The sequence below is a fragment of the Symphodus melops genome (assembly GCF_947650265.1).
Source record: "Symphodus melops genome assembly, chromosome: 3".
In the NCBI taxonomy this organism is placed as follows: Eukaryota; Metazoa; Chordata; class Actinopteri; order Labriformes; family Labridae; genus Symphodus; species Symphodus melops.
Window position 1 is genome coordinate 14,484,551 of NC_136693.1, and position 24,671 is coordinate 14,509,221.

Here is a 24,671-nt window from a genome sequence, read left to right on the forward strand (position 1 = left end):
TGCTCTGTAACCCCTGCCACAAAGTGTTCTCGATGTTTTTTTATGATAACCTAAGACTAAGTCTTAGTGTGATTTTAAAACCGCTTCTTTGAGTCAAGACAATTTGTTGGTTTTGTCAGTCAATGAGATATTTAAGTGCAGTCTAAGTGCAGAGGTAATGTGTTTGTAGATTAATCCTTGTCAACGCTGGCCTGCCATCATGTGAGTAGAACTGTTTAAATTTAGACACTACTCTCTTGTTTTCTGTCATTTTGCTGTTTACATTTCAGCAAAAACAACAATAACAATTACTGTAAGATAAAAAACAATACCAGTTTTCCTATGCTCGCTTTTCTTTATTGTCTCCTTCCCTAGGCACATGCAGCTGATGATAACCTTACTTCCCTGTATACCTCTTGCATCGAGGAATCACCCCCCCCACCCCCCCACCCCTTTATTCTCAGAGCACAAACTGAGCTTTTGAACTCTATTTCCTCCTCACGCCCAGGTGAGTCCAATATTTCTCTTTTAATATTATGCTCTACCTGGCTGCTGCTTCAGCCCTTTTACCTTCTCTTCTCCATTTATCAGTTCATTTATTTTTATGAGTAAAATGCTTTCGTCCTACAGAACAGGTTCTCCTTAATGAGTCGAAACCAGTCCTCTAATTGGTCACCCCCTTCACTTAGTTTTAATTTGCACCCATTTTTCTAAGCTCACTTACTTTGTGTGTACTTGTGAAACGTAAAGACACGTTTTGCGTTGTAGCTAATTTAGAGCTGTGTTAAGAACTCGTGCTTTTTATTTTTACAGGTTTTATTAAAAAAAAAAAACAACTACTTGATAAACCTGCCTGCAGAGCACTACATGCTAGCAGCCCTGACCTCAAAGTACACAGCAAGTGAAGATTAAAGAAATTAATCTTGGTGAAAAGCAGCTACACTACAAATGAGATTTCCTTAGATGGTCACAGGTTGAACTCAGTCAGACTGACTCTGAGCAAAGCAGGAGTTTGTTTTTTTGTTTTTTTTTGGTGATCGCTGCAGGTCTCCAGTTAGTGATGTTGGATAAAAAAGAAAATGTAGATACTAGTTATCAGTAACCTTTGCAGCCCAACACAGTCTTGAACTAAAAGTGCCATGACAGTTTCTGTGTTGATCCTTCTGTAAAGCAGATCTCTGTGTGCACAATTCTGTTTGTGTACATTAGCATGATTTATATAGACAGACAGCCACCCTGAAGAGATAAAGACATTGCCTGTTATGTGATTTATATCAGAAATGAATTATATACTCCTCATCATAAGGACAGTTTTTTCAATAACTATTTGAGTTGACTGATATTATTTGGATATTATATGTTACATTATAATATTGTTTCTTCCTTTACCATTGGCTGGACCAGTATGAAATAAGTGCATCTATAAATGTATATTGAGTGGCAATATATCTTCTTACACGGACATCTAGTCAGTATGGGCTTGAAAAAAATAAATGAATGAATACCATTTGTTCTAGGGGAAGTTTAGTTGTTCCAGCTATTCAAAAACAGGAATATAAACAGCATCAATAGCAAAAAGTTAAAAAAAAAATACAAATATATATCAAATATATAAACATATAAATTACCAGACACGCATCTTCTTTCATCCTTTTTAATAAGAAAACAATTATACTGTTAGATTAAGAAAATAATTCCTTGCAGCCCTGTTAAATAAGATTTTCTTTGTTCATACACCTGATATAATGTCCATCTCTCCTAGTCATATGAGATGTGTGAAGCCTTTCTTTTTCATGTGCTTTGTTTGCCGTACATTTCACTTGTTTCATCATGTATTACAGCACTTCATTTTATCATGTGAGTGATTAGGATAAGAGTGATCAAGGACAGATCGTGCTCTCTCTTTGTGATGTCCTCTGAGACACTCAGGATGAAAGCCTCTATAAATAAATGTACTTTTTTGATTGTAATCTCTCAACCCCTGTGTCCACGTCTGGAGATGTAATTTCGCAGCTTTTTACCTCAATATATGAGCTGATTTAAAGCACAAACATTCATCAGCTTGTTGGGAATATTACTTCAATCTACTCAAGTGGGGGTTTTTTTAGTGGCAGGTGATAAAACGTCAGATGGAAATTGAAACAACAGCTGTGATCTTTATATATCTTTATGAAAACTTCTTCTCACTGGCTGTTGTAGAAATGTTTAGAAGTGGTGATAAATTATAAGAATCAGATATTTAAAAAAAAAACATTCGTATGAGTAATAGAACTATGCGTCTTCATTTGGACAAATAGGGGAAAAGGTGCTTCTTTATACTGAGAGTATATTGTGCAATTCTGTGGGTACATGTGCGGGACGTTAATGCCTGTCAGCATGAACATTTGTCTAAGAATAAATGTGGATGTATCTAAAGTTATTGGTTGTGTGTTCGATATATAACATGATGTATAAACATATATATATTTTTTAAAATGTTAAGATACCAAAGGAATTTTGAATGCTAAAACTTAGAGAAATGCTACACATAATCAAATGATGAAATAAAAAAAAAATAGCCTAACCACTGGCACCATCTTATTTTTGTACATGTTTTAATGTTATAAATATCTAATGACTTTAAAATACAGTTAATTTTTTTTGTCTTCTGTACAACAATCTAGGGAGTGCACTAGTGAAACGTGAGTTAATTGAAAGTGATCCTTCGTCTCAAGGGAAATTTACTTCTTTCAAGCAGGTTCCTCCGCACACTGAGAGTTCAGAAGAAAGGGTCAGCCTCCCACACCACATGAGGGCTGGATTTGTGTCAGCCATTTCTACCGTTAAATGGGAGGATTGTAAGACAATTAGAGGGTCAGCCTCAGAGATGCACTTCTTGAATCTGTAAGGGATTTGGTGTCTCTTCCAAAACATCACCCTTAAAAAAAGATAAATGAATAACAACATTTAAAGTGATGAAAAAAAGCTTGTAGAGGAGCTTTGAGTGAAGTTTTGTTTTTCACTTTTTTGCTGTGTTGTGAGACCTAATTCTACCATGTCACAAGTGTGTTTTGTTGATTAATGGTCGCTGTCTCCACTACAGAGGAACTTCCAGTGTAGTCTCTATGTCTCTGAGACCTCACGTGGATTATTATAGGATAACCTCTTAGATGCAGTAATTAATCAGCCTGCAAGGAGACTATTGGTTCAGATAAATGTGACAGCTGCTTGGCTTGGTAGATCACTGAGACTAAGGGAGGATCAAAGGTTATTGATAACAACCTCTGACTGTCCCGAGGCTGGCTCAAATTCTCTGATTAAACTTGGAAGGACAATACTTCTATAAAAATAAAGAAAAAAAACCCAACAACAACAAAAAAGCCATCCATTTATTTCCACTTATCTGAGGTTGAGCTACAGTGGCAGCAGTCAAAGAAAGTCAACCCAGACTGCCCCTCTCCCCAGCTTTTTTCCAGCTTCTCCTGGAGGATGACAAGGTGTTCCCACGCAAAACAGAATATAGAATCCCTAGAGTGAACTCTGAATCAACCTCGGGGTCTCCTCCCAGTTGGGAATGCACAGAAAAAAAAACCCATAGGGGGGTGTCTGTGAGGCATTTTAATTAGATGCCCAAACCTCACCAACTGGCTCCTTCCGATGCAAAGGAGAAGCTCTACTCCTCAACCTATCTCTTAGGTTGAGTCCAGCAACCCAGTGGAAACTCATGTCATCTGATTGTATTCATGATATTATTCTATAAGTCCCTTCCCATAGCTGACAGTAGTTGAAGGTGGGAACAAGGATGGTCCATCTTACTGTCACTCGTGAATAAGACTGTGAAATGCTTTAACTCAAGCTCTGCCACCCAGAACTTTTCTTCACTTTACTATTCATCATCCTCGTTATCATCCCTCAGTTGCAACGCAATGTCAACGCAATGTGAACATGTTGGTGTAACTATATTTTCTGTTTTCCAATAAATACAGACAACATAATCGTCACTTAAAGGGCAATGTTCATTGTCTCTTGCATCGTGTAAACATCAGCAAACAACTGGAAAACATGCAACATGAGCGTGAATGTAAGACAGATCCATGTTTATTACATATAGATATAATCACAGAAGTTCTTGGGGGAGAGGTGCTCAGCCTTCTTCAAGGGAGGCTTGAGTACTGCTGTTGTGATGTAGTGAGTATGTTAAAAAACAGTGAATCTTTGAAACTGCTTCTTCAAACTGACTCAAGCCAAGATGTGCTGTTCCCATTTTAATTTCCATTAACTTTAATTGTATTATCTCTTCAACCATATCCCTTTACCTGAGCGCAGTTTGCAGTCTTAGCATCGTGTGGATCCTCTTAATTTGAATAATATTTTTTTTCCAAAATGTCCATGAAATATTTCTCTTTTTCATGGTACAATATGGGCTGTATATTTTGCCTGATGTGTATAAATCAAGTCCTCAAAGGCTTGTGTGGACTGGAAAAGTATATGGAAACTGGACTTTGACACTATTAGGCATAATTTAATTAACACTTTGACTGATCCTATATTGGACTGTTTGTGTACAGAGTTGTACCTTGAACAGAAACTGGATTGTGAAAAAGTTCCATTTACTTTTAGCAGACTTGTGTGTTTAGATTAGATCAAATGCGCAAAAAGAACTAGAAATAGTTCTTCCTCGTCATGTAACTATAGAAAACCCTCCACATACAGCAAACGTTTGCACTCTGGCAGGTCTCATAGAAGAGATAAATGGGCTGCATTCTCCTGCATTGATCATCTCGCTGCCATAAAAGGCTGCTGCTGAGCAGGCAGGGCGATGACGTGGGCTGTCATTTGATTACTTCAGGTGACACGGAGGCACTTTGGCTGACACAAGAAGTTTTAGACAATTATTGATGCGACAGCATGCTTTTAATTTAAGGCAACATTTGTGTATTTCAGTAACTTTGTTGATAACTTTTTAGAACAGTAATTTCCTGTAATTCTCCAGTTCCCGTTTATGATAGCAGACAGAAACAGAGACCATGATTCTTACAGAACTCTCAATCAAGGTTTATCATGAGATACTAAGCATACAAAAAGCTGTTTATTCACCAAATCATGTATTGGTGAAAAATCTTCTTTTTTTCATTACAGAGAAGAAAACTTTTACTCTGGCAGCTTGCTGTGTTGTAGCTATCTGACAGATTGGATGACAGTCTGTCATTAGCAAATAATCATCTGTCGAGTAGCATCCTGGAAAACACTGTCAAAACACAATCAAGATTCTTTGTCAAAATACGTTTAAAAAAATGCTTACAGATTCTGCAGTTATCATGTTGACTTGAGCGTTAGTTTTGTTACAGAAAATTGCTGGATTTTTCCAAACAAGCAAAATGATTTGATGAGAGTAAGAGGACTTACTCAGGGCAGCATGCTTATAACAAAAGAGGTACAGAGAGACAAACAGCTGTTATACACACAAATCCACTACGCCAAACTTGGTATAACGTTCCTGCAGAAATGAGAATTGCATGGAGTGTGTGCATATGCTAAAGCCTCTTCAAAAATTATACAATTTAAGCTTTTTCTCTTATTTTTACTTTACCATTTATTGAGCCATTTTCTCCAATTCTACTGCATAGACTTGATAATAGGTTTTGTCACTTCCAAACTGTAATCCACACTGATTACAAAGTGCCACTCATTTTGGGACCTTCACAGATTAATTAGCAATGCAAAGTGGGATATTTTAAAGGTTACTTTCATGATCAACTGTCAAACAATACAGTCTTATTACAAATGATCACTTGAGGTGTCGTGCAATTTTTCCTTGCTCACACAGGTTTAATTACAGCCACGTGCATAAGTGCATCCTCTTCACTGCATAAAGCCTGTGTCATGGATTGAAGACAAGAGCCAGACCTATAACATGGACCCCGCCTTCATCCCTCATTGTCTCTATCTCGTGGATTTATCGAGTACTGCAGCAAGAAATCCAATCATTCATGTTAATTTAGAAAGATCTAATCCCAGTAGCCTAACTCTTAAAGTGTTTCTGCTCGTACACGGGACAAAACAATGATCAACTCTCGGATATTTCGCTTGATTTGTCTTGCTTCTTGTTACACTGAAGGGGGAATTACACATGGCATGTGCAGACCGATGTCTGCGTGGTTGTTGCCTTTGTAAGTAGAATTAGGTTACCCTACTTTGTGCTCAGGTCTGTGGAAATAGTCCGGTCAGATCCACTTCCACTGTAAATCAGTGCGCAGAAAGGCGCGTTCAGCAGCGGCGGCTGTCAGTCTTCACCATACCTCCCATTGGCTGCTGCAGGATGCTGGCTGTTTCCTTGATCTTCACATGCAACTGAAGCTGACGGAGGTTTGCAATTGAACGAGGAAGGAAACCTTCACCTGTAGATTTTTGACAGCTACCTGCGCCAATTCACAGCACTTTTTTTGAACAAAAGCTTTGCGCTTTGGATTCTGCACATCTGTACACTCGCTGGAAATAACTTCATAATTACGTTTTCTTTACGGCCGTCTGTCGCCCTGTGCTCCGAGATCCTGCAGACTGTATGGAGGGATGTCGGCATGGCTTGCACCAGGAGAACCAAAACTTTGGTGTCAACATGCGTGATCCTGAGCGGCATGACCAACATAGTGTGCCTGCTCTATGTGGGATGGGTTACTAACTACATCGCAAATATCTACATCAAAGTTCCCATGCCTATACCGGAGAGAAAGTTAGAAGGGGACAAAAGAGGAGACACATTCCGGATCATGGAGAGACTCGACCGGCTGGAGAACGTGGTCAACCAGCACATACAAGGTAAAACATCACCTCACTCCTAAATACTATATACTTCATACTTTGCCTGCGTCCTCTCCATCCATCTCTCCATCAGCTATGAAAAGAAAGTTTTATTAGATTTACTTTTATGTCACTGCAAGGTGTGTGTGTGTGTGTGTGTGTGTGTGTGTGTGTGTGTGTGTGTGTGTGTGTGAGAGAGAGAGAGAGAGAGACAGACAGACAGACAGACAGACAGACAGACAGACAGACAGACAGACAGACAGACAGACAGGGACATGTGCCGTTATGTGCATGTTATGTTATGTTATGTCTCAGGAAATAGATACAGCAGGAACTATTGTGTGTTAAAGATCAGGTTATTTGCAGGGTGTGATAGAGCACAAATGACTGTTAGAAAATGATTAATATAGCACTGCATGGAGTTGAATAGTTAGAACTATAGGCTGTTTTTCCCTAAAAAAAACCCTACATTTAAGTCATATTAAGTTTGATATTTCTGCCATTAACTTTTCTAGTACAGGTAGAATTGCAGACAGATAGAAACCATGATTCGTTTAGTAGATCTGTTAAATGTTAAAACGAGCTGTAAAATCTTTAAAATACATTAGCTCCTCACATCTTTAACAGGACTCCACCTGGAGACAAATGATGATACAACATTATGCATCCCTTTCCAGTCTAAATACACTTAAAGGCTCAGCTCTATGAAGCGTGAAAGAGTTACTGTATATCACACTGCATTGTAATGTTTCTAACTCTAAATCCATCCTGTGTGGCTAAATTGGGAAATTTCCCGATCCCTCTGTCCATTCATACTCAAATGGCATCTTATTTTATCCTATTTGATTAGGAATATTGTGAAAAGATAACTATTTAAACCCCTGCTCTTTATAAATAACTTAACTCTGAGTCTCTTGTTGGAATGCCTGGAATCCTTTTTCTCAAATTCCTCTCAGCTTTCCATCCTTTCCTGGTGTACAGTTCCTTTATACTTGATCACACACGGTTAATTTCCCTATACTCTCTCACTCTGTGTCTTTAAAGGAGCTATTCTTGTCATCAGAGCGAGGGGTGTGTGTGTGTGTGTGTGTGTGCGTGTGTGTGTGTTGGGGGGGGTCTCATTTTGGGCAGGCCCTCATATGAAATGGCACAGAGCTGGAGCAGAAGAAGTGAAATGCAGACAGGATTCAGCTCATGCTGCTATGAGCAATAAAGGCTCTGTGCTAAGCTTGGGTAAACATTCCTCCTGGAGGCAGGTCTCACTTTCAGCCTGGCACCCGTAGGCGTCTACTGGGCGGAGCTTTGTTCAGGTGCCCCTGGTGACCTTACCCCAAAGTCATGTTTCAACTATTTCTGTTGCTGTAACACAAAAAGATCATTCATGGTAGATTTAAGCAGAAAAACAAATCTGTATGACTGGGTACACTTTGTAAGGGATTTTCCAAAGCAAAGATTCGCAGGGAATACTCACAATATTTTTACCTGATAAATGCTGAAATATAACTTGTATTTGCCCATTTTCTTAAGAATCAATAAAATAGTGTGCCCTTCATTTCAAGCACCGGATATTTGAATCAGTAGACTGTATATTACATGATACACTTTACATCCCAGTATAATTGTACCAATTTTCAGGCAAACAAGCCTTAAGCTGTTCTTTCAGAAAATTAGATAATATCAAAACCACTCTCATTTCTGTTATTAAAGATTATGTTTTTATAGAAATGGCAAAAACAAACAAAGATAGCCTGGTTTTGTAGAAGGAAAAAAAGTTCAGCCTGCAGCATCTTCGAGGCCCCTGACACAAGCTGCAGGGACATGAAGACAGATCTCACATTAATACCAAAAGTGCTTGTCGTTTTTTGGGTTTGAGAGCGCTGCTCAGAGTCTGATTGGGAATAATGCTCGAAGCAACTGTTGGTGTCACTCTATATCAGTGCATATTTGCATTTACAAAAAGTAAATAAATATATAAAAATTCTCTCCAACAAAGTGACCTGCCACTTTAAGTACAAGCCATACTGTCTGCCCTTCCCTGATAATTGCAGGGAAAGCTTCCGCTGCAAATATAAAGCCATAATCTGAGTCTGTAAGTGGCCGCCGGCGTCAACACTCAGTGAGCTCTGGGCGAATTCAGAGAGTCATTAGTGCACTTTTGACATCTCTAAAAATACATATTCTTCATATATCATGAGTCAAGTACAGGAAATGTACATCGTCCTTGCATATTTAAATTCAGCACCGTGATTCGCACATCTAAAACCTTGTTTGCTATGAACTGAGATCCACACGCACTTAGTTTTAGTACACTGTGAGACCAGCAGTGCTCCCACACCACCAAGCATTACTGCATGCAAAATGAAAGATCTACTTTAGCTGACTCACTGAGGACGGTCAAAAGAGGCATCTCTGGTGTCAGCTTCCCACTCAGGGATGAGACAAGTATTATTCCACTTCTCTTACTATGTGATGAAGTTAAGTGGACTGTTACTAGGACAAGGCTGCGTGGCAACAGCACAGAAAGCCGTTTCTGTATTAAGTACAGTCAGACGAGGAAGATTTATTGACGAGTCCCACTGAGCAGGTTCACACACGCCCACCATGAGGGCTGTTTGCTGCATGGAAGACAAAAATGAGAGAAAAATCTAGCAGCTGCTTGTTATTGGACGAGTTCTTACTTGCACTTCCTTTAAGTTTATTGAAGGGTTCTAGTCATTAATTCACAACATTATTAGACAGTTGTTTACCGTAGGTTTAAAAACAAAACATGGAATAATGAACCACAATACTTACCAAAGTCTTTGATGTTGACCAAAAAATAACAAACAACAACAACAAAATGCTCGTTTTTGTTTATTAGTTTAAGAAAGGGCCACTTTGGCTGCTATTACTGTTGATTCTCAGTTTTGTGACAGAACTTCTTGTCTTAAACTTCAAGCTACTTAAAGAAAGTTTCAGTGCAATGATTTTGGTGTCCATTGTGAAGGAAAGGCATACATTTGATCTCATTGCTGATCTTCTCCTTTACTTGCATTTAGTGTTTTCTGTAAAAGCAATTGAGTCTTGCTTTCTTTCAAGAGTCTATTGTGTCTCTCATCATGAGTCATTTCTATGGAAATTGTAAGAAAAAACCCCAAAAAACTTTCATGCTGCTAATCTCTGGCCAAGCAGAAAAGAGTAAGAAGCAGCTACATGATTATCCCACTGGTTTTGCAACAGTCAAACATTATTAAAATAATTTCCTATCCCTTTGCCCAATGTTAATTTCCTAAGTGTTTCCTCTCTGTGTTTACACATCGAATTGTTGCAGAAAGGGGAAAGCATTTGGTGTAAAATTATTTTGCTTGCATTAACACATGCAGCTCAACCAGACAATGTCAGGATATTTTCAGGAGTACAGTACATGTGTGAAAGGGGATACTGTTTGACAGATCCAAAGGCATGAAAGACTACTGTGAATAAAGAATCAATCGTATTCTTCATGTTCCTGCTTGTTTTTTATAGTTCAAAGACCATCATGAATTTCAGATTTTTTCATAGCCAGTTAAAGGTCCTCGCAATATGTTTAAGAGAAGTGTATAGCTCTACACTTTTCTTGTAAAGAATTATTTTTTACTCTTTCTATTGCACTAAAGGATCTATGAACTTCACCTCTAAAGATGTATGCACACCTCTAGCTCACTTAAGTAGTTAGTTTGAAAAAAAAGACAAAGTTATCTTTTTGAGCAGCTATTTTATGTTTTTTCCCAGACTGTGGGGTCATTTATTTAATATTCCTCTCATAGGTGTTTTTTCTTTTATATGTTGTGTGTGTTCAATGCTTTTGGCTCTGAGTTGTTTCTCAGGATTTTCCTTGCAGCTATTTACAAAGCAGTATTGAATTTAAGTGAATAGGATTGCAATTTACAATTGCTTTAATTATTTCACAATCTCAATGACACTAGATGAAATTGTACAAAGACGGCTTGGCAGAGCTCCTCGATGTCAACAATTAGAGGTGTTCAATTTAGTGTTCTTCATGAAAAACAGTAAATGATTTTTGAAGAGATTTTTGAAGAGTTTTAGAATATCAAATTAAAGAACATTGATCAACATGAAATTACTTAATCTCTTTTCTTAATAATCTTTTCACTTTGTTTTTCTTTAACACAGTTTCATTGAAGGGTTTATAATTTCAATAGTTATAGTAAGCAGTTAGATAAAACTAAACTCAGAGCAACATGGTAGGTGTACACTGACAACGCAGTACCTTGTCATGTTGTCACTCCAGTGTGGTTTGAAAAGAAGCACAGTTAAAGACGTTAGATATATTAATAAGATAGAAAATACCCACTACAGTAACCATACACACTAAGATACAGACACTTTACAATCTGTCTCTGTGAAAGTCCACAAAGGAAGTTATATTTTAAACGAAATAATGTTTTACTTGATCAGCAGATCTCCATGGTGCATATATGCAATAATTAAAATGCGGTAGTCTTTTAACTGACACCATACATAGGGATGTAGTGGAAGTTTATTTGTTTTATTCCATGATGATAGTTTGACTATTGATCGACGGATCACAGGATCATGAATCAGCTGTGATCCATTTCTCTACTAGATTGAAGTGAATGACATTCATCTTAACAGTCTAATGTTACAGCCATGCAGTGATTTGGATTTTCAGTCCCTCACCTTGAAACTTTTCTCTCAGATCACCTCATATTTTCTCTCTTTTCTTCCTCCATTCTTATCACAGCGGATCAAATGTTTTTACTTAAGCAATTCAAAGGCTACAAAACAGAATCCTCCGTCTTATGTCATTTTGAGTTTGAGAAAGTCCTGGGAAATGGATAGCTGAATAAGGGCCATTAAGTTATTGTGCAAACCTTTAATGATAGTCTATTAAGCCATTCAATATTCAATGACTAGAGTTGTCTATCAATATTATCGTCAGTTGCAGTCCTTATTCTGAAAAATGTGTGAAAGACAGTTTTATCATGATGTTGTTTATGATGAGACAGTGTGATTATTCATGACTTACTCTGACCTCTGAGGATGGGAATTAGCAGCTCGTAGTTTGACTGAATGGCCATGAGGCCTTAGAGAGCTACTCATTAACACAGCGCTGATTTAGCTGCAAATGATAGCGACAGCTCCCAAGATGGCTCCAAGCAAAATCCAGTCGTCAAGTCAATTGAGCAGCTCAGTATAAATCAAAGTTTCTGTTGATGCTCAGAGGACAGTTATATATATATATATATTTTTTTTGTCAAACTTGATATTCAAATGATTGCAGCAGAGGTAATGGGGGGAGAGTGATAGCAAAGGTGGGAGCACATGCATACACATGGATGTGTGCAGGTGTTCTTGTGCATGCTTGTGCTTGCATGCTGTGGTATGCAGCTCAGGAAAGTACTACTCACTTACACATGCTTCCAGCTCTTTCAAATTGCTTCGTCCCCTGGGAGAAAGAGCAGTCTAAAAACTCTTTTGAAACAGTTTTTGAGGAAGGCAGTCTTGTTTCTTAGTAACTAAATATAGCTTTGCACTTCTTTTTTTTGCTATTGAAAATGTGACACTGCTTGTTTCTAAATAAGGGATCTCTAAATTGCTGCCATGAAGGCATTCAAAATGAATGAAATGCAAAGTTTTTAAAGCAATTAGTAAATATTGGCTTTTGGCTGAAATATCTCCACTGAGATCAACAGTGTTTTTCTGCAGTGCTAATTAGTCTGTTTCATTGTGTTGTGTCACTTCTTCTGTGTTGTACTTTCATTTACTGATTTGAGCCAAGCAAATTACATCTTTTCTCTTGGTGCTGCATGATGGTAAAGGTGATTATTTTGTAATTTTGCTGATGATCATTAAGCTTGTTGGTGTGATGTGTAGAGTATATTTACTATGAATAAAAAAGAAATTAGGGATGCCTTCTAGTCGTTAATTAATTTGCCCTAACCTCTATATTGGCCATCAGTTAGAGAACTAGTGTAAGTGGGCCCATACTGAGTAACTAATTAATGTTGTAATGTAATGAAAAGTTAAAGACTGCTGCTCTGTAAGCAGGAGAGTGACAGTACAGCTTTACTAATGGTATTATAAGATTTGTAAAGGTATAACGACTATTTCAGAGATTAAAACAGATTGTAATAGATACTTTATAAAAGTGCAGGAAGTGTATATTGTGTGGTTTTTGGTGTATATAGTGTGTATCTTTCTCCTTAAAACTGCACACACCAAACACAAATTTAATCTGTTGCGCTACAATAGTGCATAAAAAGTCAATGGAATGACGCGTATCGTAACGAAATGGACGTGAAATGACAATGCAATTCGTGTCTGTCGCGGTTTTGCAAGAGTGCAATATATCCAACTTTAGCAACAAATTTGCTTGATGTCTTGATGGGACAGCCAATTGTCATTGACAGAAGACGACGACAAGGCTGACGTCAGGAATGGAGGAGAATGTAATAATTACAGTCTGCAGACATCTGGAGCTGCAAAACTCGAGTGGTTAGCCTGCAGTAGCACTGACAGCGGCCATAATCTGGACGCAGTTCCTAAGTTAAACGTTGACAGTCACAGAGCTGCATGCGTCTTCAAAGGATGTTGTAAACACAGCGATGATGGTGTTTAAATCTAAAACTTTTCTGACTTACAGGAGGTTAACAGGTAAATGGCAGCAATAATAATATTACTGTAGCTGGTTATGGGAGAAGAAGATGAAAATCTAGGTGACAAGCACCTCCCCCTTGGCTTGTCTCTTCCGTATCAGGCGGGTGAAATTTTGCTTCAATAAATTTGATCAACTTGATGACATTCACGGGATCCCGCGATGCAAATATTTTTTCCCGTTTGATGTGTACACAGCTTTAGAAATGAAGCATTGCTTCAAATGATTGCTGCATCTTATTTTGAAAATTTCATTTTACTACCAGTCACCTTCCAACCTCTTTATACAATTCATAAATGTTCTCATAACTGTAAATGATTGAAAATAAAGATTGATTGCTTGAACACCATCTACATCCCTGCCCACAGGCTGCAGACTTTGTGCTTACAGAGAAATCAGCCGTTTAAAAATTTACATCATAATGTTTACTGAGAGTATTAAAGTCATTTTGTATTTATCCAATATGAAGTACAGTTAAGCCACTTTTATTTACTTTATTTCATCAGATGCCATGACCTGAAAAGGAATCAACATTCAAGCAAAAAAAAAAAAAACCTGTTAAGGTGGCTGAACTATAACAACCATTTAAATTAGCAGCTCTGTTTAGCATGACTCAATCATAATATGTTTCCATCCTGATCCTGATATTCCTTTTTCATCAGTTTATTTACAATTACACAAGACTAATAAAAGCCAATATTAGCTGGTCACACAAATGCAGTCCTAATGCCAGTCTTGTTAAAATAGCTGAAAACCTCTGTTTACAATCTTTACAGAAAGAAGGGATGTAAGATGTACTGTTCTTACTCAACAAGAGAAACCCTGTATGTATTGAAGTTGATCACATCTAAATGTTGCATGCATTCACACCTATAATTAAAGCTGCCCACATTTGACACAAGGTGTAACCAAAAGGCCTCTGTTTGTATGTGCACCACCTGCAGATCAGTGGATTGTGTGATACAGCCAATGACAAGGTGTTGAGAGTCAACTGAAATCCTGTGCAGTTGGTTTCTTTTGGCTTGTGACAAAAAGGGGAGTTACTCATCAAAAACAAAGCTTTATAGCACTCTACAAAGAGTGCAACTCAACAACTTTAAAATGGTCAACATGATAAACATTTAAGCCTTTGAAACATTGGCATACAGTATTGGCACTATTATTATGAACATTAGCCACTCAGTTACTGTTTAACTTAATTCAGCGCTGAGCCACAGCATTGCCTCAGAGAGCTTGTAGCATGCTGTCAGTATTTGCAGTAAAGCACTGATTTTAAAGCTCTTATGATCAACTATTTGTTTGTGTCGATTTTGGCATATCCTGTGTACAAAGTGGTTTCTATGTCCTGATATTGACCTTAACTCATGTAAGTATTGTTTCCCAAAGGAAATTGTCATCCCTCTTTCTTTTAGCAGCATTTTTGTTGAAAAATATAAACAAAGTCTGTCATGTGCTGTATCAATCATCTGACGCCGACCCTGCAGCAGTGGTTAAAACTATTCAAAATAATTATATAGAAATGATCAGTTTTGTGGCTGATAGTCTGTATTGCTTAGTAAGTAATATAAAGGCGTCATTATTATTTCCAGTCCATTTCACAACCAGCAACAAATCTACCTATAAGTGAAGTTTTAGTTACAACGATAGCTTCAAGTGTTTTCTCAAGACACAAGAAGGTAAAGGACCTTACTCTTTGTCTGTTAACATTACAAAATAGTAGGTAAAAAGACCATGCTCATCGTTATATTTACAAAAGGCAGGTGAAAGACCTTCATGTTAAATGTTTTAAATAATATTTTTATATAAAAGTTTAGTGTGAAAATAAGAAATCTTGCTGCGATTATAGTATTGGTAATGTGCACATCTGTCATCATTTCTGTATTATACCAGTTGTACAGGCATGATCCAAACACCACATTTACCATAAATATTGTTAAATGCGAACCTTAAAATATGTCGCCGTCATAGTTTTATTTCAGCCACAAGAGAAATACATCTGGCAGCTTGAGAGACGGGGAGGTAATGAGAAATGTACAGAAACAATACAATTTTAAAATCATGCACCGTCTGTTTCCTCCTCCAGTGTTCTTTGTTTAGATACCTCCCTCTCATAGGACACACTCATAACTCGAGTGTCCTCATTCACAATATTTCAGGGAAACACCTTTTCGATGTGAGTTATTTTACGATCATCTCAGCCCGAAGATGCTTTGGGGAAACCTGGTCTGCCGCTGGTGTGTTCAAAGTTTGTTTGGCAGCTTCTGTTCCCTCAACATCTTCCAGCTGCTTGGATTTGCCTCCATGAACCTCATGGACCGTTGTGATGTGTGCAGCCATCCAACATGTCATATTGATAATGTGCAGTCAGTAACCCAAGCCATCTGTTCATACCTCGACCAAAAATGTCAATAAGAACAATACAATCCTAGATACCTATTAAACCTTTCTACAACTACAAAAGAAAATGTTTCATGCATTAGACAGAAGCTTTTTTTTCTTCTCTCTGCAGATCCTTCCATTTGTAAGACATTGGACATTCAGCATTCGATTTGTCTTTATTGAATCAGCTGTTTCTGGGTGGAGATGGATTACAGAGTGAGACTCGATAAGACAGAGGAGAATTATCGTGGCCTAGAGATGGGATTCATCAAAGCTATATATAATTTAGATCCATCAAAAGACATTTTCCCAAGCCTCACTCATCATTAATACATCGCTGTTATAACAGCAACTCGGACTGCAGTTATCCCGCACAAAGCACTGCAATTAAACTCCAGGAAGGAAAAAAAACAAAATATCAGGCGGTCATATTATATTTCTTCTATTAGAAGTCACTGTTAATGGACTTTTAGACCTTGGACATCCAAGTATCATTGAAAGTATTACCACTTATCAGCATTATTTTTAATCTATGTAGCTCATTCCACTCAGGATGAGCATGACTTTGGGTATTCCTGTGATTTGTGATAATTGCTGAGGTTGTATGCATTCTTCATCCAGTGAAAATCTGCTGTAAATCGTTGACACAAAAGCTAAAGATTTGTTTGCACTGGATTTATCTTGTTAGAGGAGGTCATTGACAACAGAAATTTTAAGCCTAAACAAAGTGCATATAATAACATGCCGTTTGAATCGCTCCGCTAGTATTTAATTTTACACACAAAATGTTGCTCTTTTGTAGAAAATCTGTTTTATGTAAGTTTAGAGCCACCACCTAGCTCGACGTACTGTCTGCTGCTATTTTGTCTCTCTTTAGGGGATGTTAAAGTCCTGTGTGTTAATTGTGTCGTAATTTATTAACAAACTGTTTATATTGCACTTGTTTTTAAATAGTTTTAAATGATTGGGCTCCCTGTTCCCAACCTCCCAGCACTCATTGATACTTTCATCAAAAGGAAAGTGTTCATTAATAATCCCCAGCACCCTCTGCATGCATATATATATATATATATATATATATATATATATATATATATATATATATATATATACACATTATGTTAAACTGTCTGATTTAATGCAAAATACTCAAAGGTTATTGAACTGATGGTGAACTCTCTTCTTTACATGGTTCAAATATTAAAAGTTCAAGGTTTCTCCTACCAAAGCAAATCAATAAAAGACAACTCCATTCAAAATGTTTCTAGGAACATGTAGACAGCACATAAGCCAACAGCAAAGATCTCAAAGAGACATAAAGGTTTATAAGATCGAAGAAGTTTGAATGTTTAGTACATGCTGCTATTAGTCTTGTATCATGCCTGGACATTCTGACTTCACATTTGTTTGAGATCCTCCTCCTTTTGAACCAATATGTTTTATTTCCCTGTATAGTTTTAAATTACTGAGAAAATGATAAGCTCATGTTCATGGACTGAGGAGGTCATAAAAAATTATTATAATTATAAGTTCTGGAACTGATCAGCCTTTTCCATACAGGATGAGATTTATGATGAAGTGCAGTCACTGTCAAAAAGCATCTTAGTATCTGGCAAGTAAACAAGTTTCCACATAATTTAGCTGCCGCTTCCATATCTGAAACATGCAAGTGTGAGATGCCTCACATTCATGACAAACTGACACTGAGGCTGTTATGAGAGGGGCCTTTTGTTTTGCCTTAGCTTGCTGTTATATAGATGTATAACTTACAGTTGATAAAACGTTTTTTTTCCCGAATAAACCTTAAAATAAATAAGATACTGGACCCATTCACAATATATCTGTTTTTCTGTTACTATAAAAAAACATTTCCCAATAAAACACTTTGTTCACATGAACCAAATAAAAATTGTAGTCTCACTTCTCTCTTCAGAATTCTGCATTATCTTGCTATTAAGTTTGTATACAGTATGTGCACACTGTGCATTTCATATAATGGATATTGTTTGTTAAGGAAATAAATGGTTGGTGTTCAGAAACAAACTTTCACCCACTAAGTGTGTAAATACTTTGAAACTTAAACAGGAGAATTTGGAAGCTGCAGTTTTGACGAATACTGCCTAAAAAGTCAAAATCAAGCTAAACATGTTGATGAGAAATGGAGTTGTGGGAAGGCTACCAGAAAAAAAAAGACAAAAAAATTATCAGAGCACACAAACTGATTCGATGCCTCAAGTGTTTGCTCCTCCCTTCCTTTCTGTCTGTAAGTGCAAACAATCACATATTCAAAAACACATCTAAAGCAAATGCTTAGCATAAAAGTACATCCAATCCATTCTGAGGAGCCTTGTTTGTGTTTGTATCAGAAGGTCTGGGCTGAATTGTGCACTGAGGAGAACGGCATTACAGATTTACAATTACTTCTTTACCACACATTCACTTTCTATTTATTGTCCTCTCAAGGCTGTTATGTCCCTTTTGTCATTCATGCTCAATGCAATGCATAGTGAGGGCCCGCCATTATGTGGTCACAGGGAAGCTATTCTATTGGTAACATTAGTGTTGGGAAGAAAAAGTACCAGAGCTTTAAAAAATACAGACTTGCATGCTGATTAAAATGTGTGTCAAAATCCCTTTTTCCATAAGGCTGCAACTTAAAGGTTTTGGAAAGATTTTTGGATCTTCTGAGAGAACTTGATAGGCGGATACAGCTGTCAGGCATTGCTTTGCCAGTTTGCTACAGTACAGAGGGCAGCGGCTGCCATCAGCGACGAGCCAGCAGCCATTTAGTAGGCCTGGCTCAAGGTGCAACCCATCATGTTGCAAAAGCTCCTCTGTCATGTGCTTTTGTGGGGCTTCTGCTGTGTGCTGATAAGGAAAGGGCTGTTTAACTTGTTGCAGCCTAGCACTGAGTTTGCAGCTAACATCTCATTGTAATGTTGAAGAAAATAACTTTTTGATCCAAATTATCACCAAACCACGAGGCTGCATCCTGGAGCTGAGTCAGGACTCAAACAAGTGACCACATCTGCCACGCTCTCATAAAAGAACTAATACACAAAGAACTAAACCCTCATTTTTGTTTTCCAGAGCTTCCTAGCTATGTGCCTCTTAATCTGCAGCCTCTGGTTCAACACATGGATGGTCTTCTCTTCAGCCTCTTCAGGCTGAAATACAACATAACATGTTCTTTTGGTCAAAGGATTCTTTTGGGGTTTTTTAAACAGCTGTCAACAAACTGCCTGGAGCAGCACACAGCTGGAACAATTCGCTACCTTCTCTTTTTTCAGAAGACATTAGAGGCATCCTGTTGTTTTTGTCGAACCTGAGGATGATGTAACAAAAAACAACACGTATACTTTGTGTGCATATCTGATTGTTCCAAAATATGTGACTGGGCAATCAGAGTTTTTTTTTGGTTTTTTGTTTTTTTTTTCCACTTTATAATTTATATTTGAACAGCCTGACAGGTGTTGTGTTGAAACAGCAGGGAACTGTCATTGTTACCTTTCAAATACAGTAGTTCCATCTGTTATTTAAGTCTCTTGTCTTTTTACACTGCAAGTTCAAGGTGGGACTTGCCTGTGAGTTTTTGTGAAGCTCCTGTTTCATAAAAATGCTGTGCCTCTTGTGATTTTGCAACGCATTAGTGCAATATAAACTGCCACACTGGGACATTAATATTACACAGTTGTGGATACAATGTAAAAGTACAAAGGCACAATGACAGCAGAGCTTTGTTGTGGTGCTGTTGCAGACTCACAATGGTAAAAGTGCTTCTGACTTTGTCCTATACTACATGTCATGGGAAAGGAAAGGTCCAGACAGTGTCATCAAGGCCTTGTCACCCTGGAACTGCCTACACAATCTGGCCACATTGGGATGGGCATTTTTCTGCTCCAGGAGGAACCCAGGGCCCACTGCACCAGCATAAGGTGGTCTGTGGGACCCTCTAAGGATATGACCCCCCAGATCATCTCTGACACACCTCCAAAACAGTGATGCTGTATTTTGTTGCTGCATAACATTTGCCACAGGTGCTTAGTGTGAACCCTTCTCATGTGTGAAGAGAACAGGGTGCCAATGACGGACCTGCCAATTCTGGTGTTCTCTGGTGAATGCCAATGAAGCTGCACATATTGGACTGTGAGCAAAGGTCCCACTAGAATATGTTGGGCCCTCAAGTCATCCTCACTTCTTGGAGTTTGTCTTGCTTTTGCCTCACCATTGCCCCTGACTGACTTACATTTGCACCAATTGATTACTTGACCTTCCTAAAAGGACAGTTTAATATCCCTGCAGTTTAACTGACTTAGTTTTATGCAGTGAATATTTAGTGTTCCTTTACATTGAGCATGTCAACAACAGCAACTCTCAAATGTGAAAATAAAAAAATAAAGAAACAGTTTTAGAACATAAATACTATTACAGTTTTTTTTTTAAATAAAACAATAAGATGAACAAAACTGTTGCCCTAACTTTCATATTAAAAAGCATTTCTTACTTTGATACTGCTGTGAGCTATCTGGTGTTTATCACTGTTACCAGAGGCTTGCTAAGCCTCATTACTGGCCTTTGCTTGCGTTTTCACCCTGAGCGCCTGATGTGAAAGGTGTGACACATTAAGCCAGCTGCTTTTGCAAATGCAGACAGCCTGGGGTTATTTTTTTTCTCTCTTTCCACATGAACTAGCAAAGAAGATCATACTTGAATCTGGCCTCTGAGTTGGCCTCTGACATGATACCCATGTTAGCAAAAAAGCATGTTTTTTTGTGTGAAATGTTATTGTCCTTATTTTTCATGCTATACTTCTGTTACTAGGTGTCATAAACATAGCAGCTGATGAGAGAAATGCACTGCCTCCAAAATATTCGTGAGGAGAAAAAATTCTGCAAAATTAAGAAAAGGCACCAATTCCAAAACTCAAACAAAAGCCGCAAAGAAATATGATAACAGAAGTGAGCTGCAGAAAGTTTAAACAAATACTTGAAGAGCAATTGCGGGGAGACACAAAAAGTCTGAGGCGACTGCAACCAACTAGACAAACAAAGCTTGTTTTGAATACAGTAAATAAAGAGTCAGTTAGCAAGGCCAACCCTGCAGAAACCCACAAACATGGCCTATGAAAGTGGGCAATGACTAAGACCCAACATCCATTCCTTCAAACCCATTTTCCAGTGGAGTCACAGACACCTCAGAGCTGCCCTACCTGGCAGTGTCAGCTAATAGCATACATGTAGCCACACAACTAATTGAACAAACTAGCTAACTGGAGCTAAACAAAGCTTTCTTCTCATCAGAGACATTTTATCCCTCTTATCCAGTTTTCAGATTAGACACACAGTGAGGGAAAATACCATGGATTTTGTTATATCAGACAGCCCCCCCCCCCCCCCACACACACACACACACGCATTTATTATTATTATTAATAATAACAACAATAACTTAATTACTTATAAAGAACTTATCTAAGCAAGGTTTAAATGTTCCTTACAGAAGATAAAATATCTGAGCCCAGCAGCATTTTATTTATGAAAATTAAACATAAAGAATAAAAAAGAATTTTAGTTCATCAACGTCTTGTTTTTGTCAATCAAAAAGGTTTGTTGCCATATTTTTGTGAACAGAATCAATACTGAAACAAATGTTTTCTGCATGCAAGGTGATTCATTAAAGACGTTGAAAATGGCCAACAAAAATCTCAAAGAATATAAACATCTGCGTATTTACAATGTCTTTGTCCCTGTTAAAGTATGTCCATAATTACATAAGACAGCTCAAGTTGATGCAGTGTTTGGTTTGAGTGAAAAGTTGGCTACATTGGCTTCATTTTGATGTTTTGACTGAGATAATGCACCTCTACATAATTAAAGTTGACACATGTAATTCATCAGTAGTGTGACATGCAAACTCAGGCAGGATCTCAGGAAAATGTGACAGATTAAGTCCACTGCAACTAGAGCAGAACACAAAAAAATGGAAATAAATACTGGGAAGAAGCCATATTTTGTGGTGTTTGTTTGGTCGAATTTTGTAATCCTGTTTTTTTGACAACATCTTATTAATGGTGTTATCTGCCTTCCCAAGGCAGCCCTGCAGTTTGACCCTCAGGTCATGTTCCCTCCTCTGAAGAAAAACAGTGAAAACTTGATTGATATTGTTGTCCAGACCATTACTAAACTTGCAGATTATGACAATAGATAGTCCGTTATCACTCCTAAGAGTTGGACCGTCATTTGTCAACCTACAAGACCTTTCCTGCTCACCAGTCTGACTTTTTCTCGCTTCACTTTCTGGTCTGCATTTCCAGCCTTAATAGCAATAGCAACTAACACTTCTCATTCGAGATTTCATTCTACCCTGACTTAGTATTCACAAAGCAGGTGTCATGTGTCGTTAGGGTTTGGTCAGTACAGCTAATTTGTTGCAATCAATGCATTATAATCTTATTTTAGAAGAGAATCAGAACAAACGAGTGAGCAAGGGAAAGCACTGGTTCAAGTATCATTGTATATTGTTATTTCAACCAGCAGAATATCGTTCATTGATTGAACATGCCCCTTTGTTTGCTTTAAATATGTGTAACATTTATTAAAGTGATCAGATTTATCTAAAATATCCAACTTTCAATTCAACATGAACTGACTCAATGACATGAATTAAACCTCCAATATTGACTGGATGAACCATAATCATATCTTAGATATTGGTAAACAATTTTACAAGCTTTCCCCAATTATGTTCTAATGGGAGCTGCTATCTGGATTTTGTGCTCAATGGCCACGTTTTAGCGCACTAAAATTCTGAAATGGCTTTTTATTTGTGGAGAGCTGATCAAGGTTACAGTGACTATTCATCTCGGTCAAATTAGGACTGTCCTGTTTTTATGCTCCTTTTCCTGAGTCCCAACAAATATCTACTGTATATAACACTAATGTCCCTGTCATGCTTTTAACCAACTAAAGCAATACATGCTTGCAACACTATTTGTCTGTAAATAGGTTAATCAATGTTGTTGGCTGTTTCTGTTTAGAAAAAAAAATTACTTAAGCACCAGTGTCAAATTCAAAAACAATTTATCGGTGTATGTTCCAGTCAAACCCGGGGTTACGGCTGTTTCTTAGCTAGCCTATAGCTTATCATACTATCAGGACCTGCTGTGTAACAACAGGTATTCTAGTTATCATACGGAAAAGGAAGTCAGCGTTTTCCGAAAAGCTCTAGGAGAGTAACAGCTTCATTGAAAAAGCGCCAGGCAACAAAAATGCAGCATTTTGTGCACACTGCAAGTGTCCATTATAGTGACCTTCAGTGTAAATGCTGCCATACAAGACTTATTAAAATGAGCAAACAGAAGTGGTGGATACAGGCTGGAAGTAATGATGATTACTTCTACTTCTGTGTGACAAATGCTGGTGACAACCATCTTAAAAGAGCTTCTCAGTAAGAAACCTTTGCCTATCACCTCGTGTGATCATGCAAGTCACATTCACATTTAGAAACGCGTTTAAACCCGAATTAAGATAGAATGCAGGCATACAAAGTGCAGATAACTGGACTGCCCTGAACTCTCCCCTAACTTCAGCAAACTTAACTTAGCGTCACAGTTTTCAGCTTCACTGATTTATCCTATAGTGAGCATATAACGTTACCTTTTTTCTCCATTTTCCATTTATATATATATGTATGTATGTATATATGTGTATATATGTATATATGTGTGTATATATATATATATATATATATATATGCGCACCTTAATTTTTTAGTAGTAGTCCAGGTCACCCCTGCTCTCATCTGGAACAACCTGCATGTAAATGAGTCCAAACCTCTGGGTTTAATATCGAAGTACACACATCCTAATGAAGGTCCTGATCATTTGCAGAGTGTGTCAACAATCAAACACCAGTATAGATGTGCTGTTATTATTTTTGTAACATATTTATAACAGATTGGGATTTTGTGGTTTGTAAATGCAGAAATTATGCAGGAAGAGGGGGTTAATTGGTTCTCTGGGATTTATCTGCATATGAATTCATCTGCTGTCTCAACATTTTTCATAAACTAAAACAAGGCATCTCTCATCATTAGAAATGGGGAAGTTGGGTGTGGTGATATTCTGAGTTTTAATATTTCTACAAACTTACCTAACAAGGCTGCATTTTACCTTACTGCTGTCACAGGTTGTTTGTGTGTTTGTTTTTTAGTTTTATTTTTGGGAATTTTTATGCTTTAATTAGAGAGACTGAAGAGTGGATAGGACCAGAATTCAGGAAGAGAGGGGGAATGACATGTGGAAAAGGAGCCATGGCTTGGATTTGAAAATGGGCCATCCACTTTGAGGACTATAGCCTCTGTACATGGGGCACGCAGACTAACCTCTATAGGCCACCAGCACCTCACAGTTTCTTGTATGCTATATGCTGTTTGTCAGCTTTCCATGTAGGCAGTCACGACAAGACTCTCAGCACAGGCCCCAGGTGAATAGCAGCTTTTTGAATAGAGACTCTCACAATTATTCTGTAAATCAACCTGTGTCTTATTTCCTTTATAATTCCCTGACTCAAAATCAAAGAGCTATCCATCTGAATAATTGATATATGCCCCATACCAGCTAACAACAGAGTTTATGATCAAAACCATATAGATAAAACAAAATACTTGATGTCTAGGTCTGCTATCCAAACCCATGTAGGCTTCATTAATATAAATCAGAGATTTCTGTTTCTATTGCAGAGGGTAAGGAAAATACAAATCCGACAGCATTTTAAAGATTCTTTCACTACTCATCTGTAAAATATTAAACATCAGAAACTCTCTCACATCTGTGGATCTTTTCCTATTCATTAAAAAGATCTCTGCAGGCGTAGTGTTA

The 24,671-nt window shown here is 37.7% G+C and overlaps 1 protein-coding gene across 1 annotated transcript in view; it reads left to right on the forward strand.

Moving 5' to 3' along the window:
* Positions 1–6,022: 6,022 nt before the first annotated feature.
* galnt18b (UDP-N-acetyl-alpha-D-galactosamine:polypeptide N-acetylgalactosaminyltransferase 18b) overlaps positions 6,023–24,671 on the forward strand; it is a 63,781-nt gene continuing 45,132 nt past the window's right edge. The window contains exon 1 of the mRNA XM_079339100.1: positions 6,023–6,774. Within this exon, the coding sequence (XP_079195226.1) occupies positions 6,537–6,774 (238 nt within the window). The 5' untranslated portion in view covers positions 6,023–6,536. The remainder of the gene's footprint in view (positions 6,775–24,671) is intronic.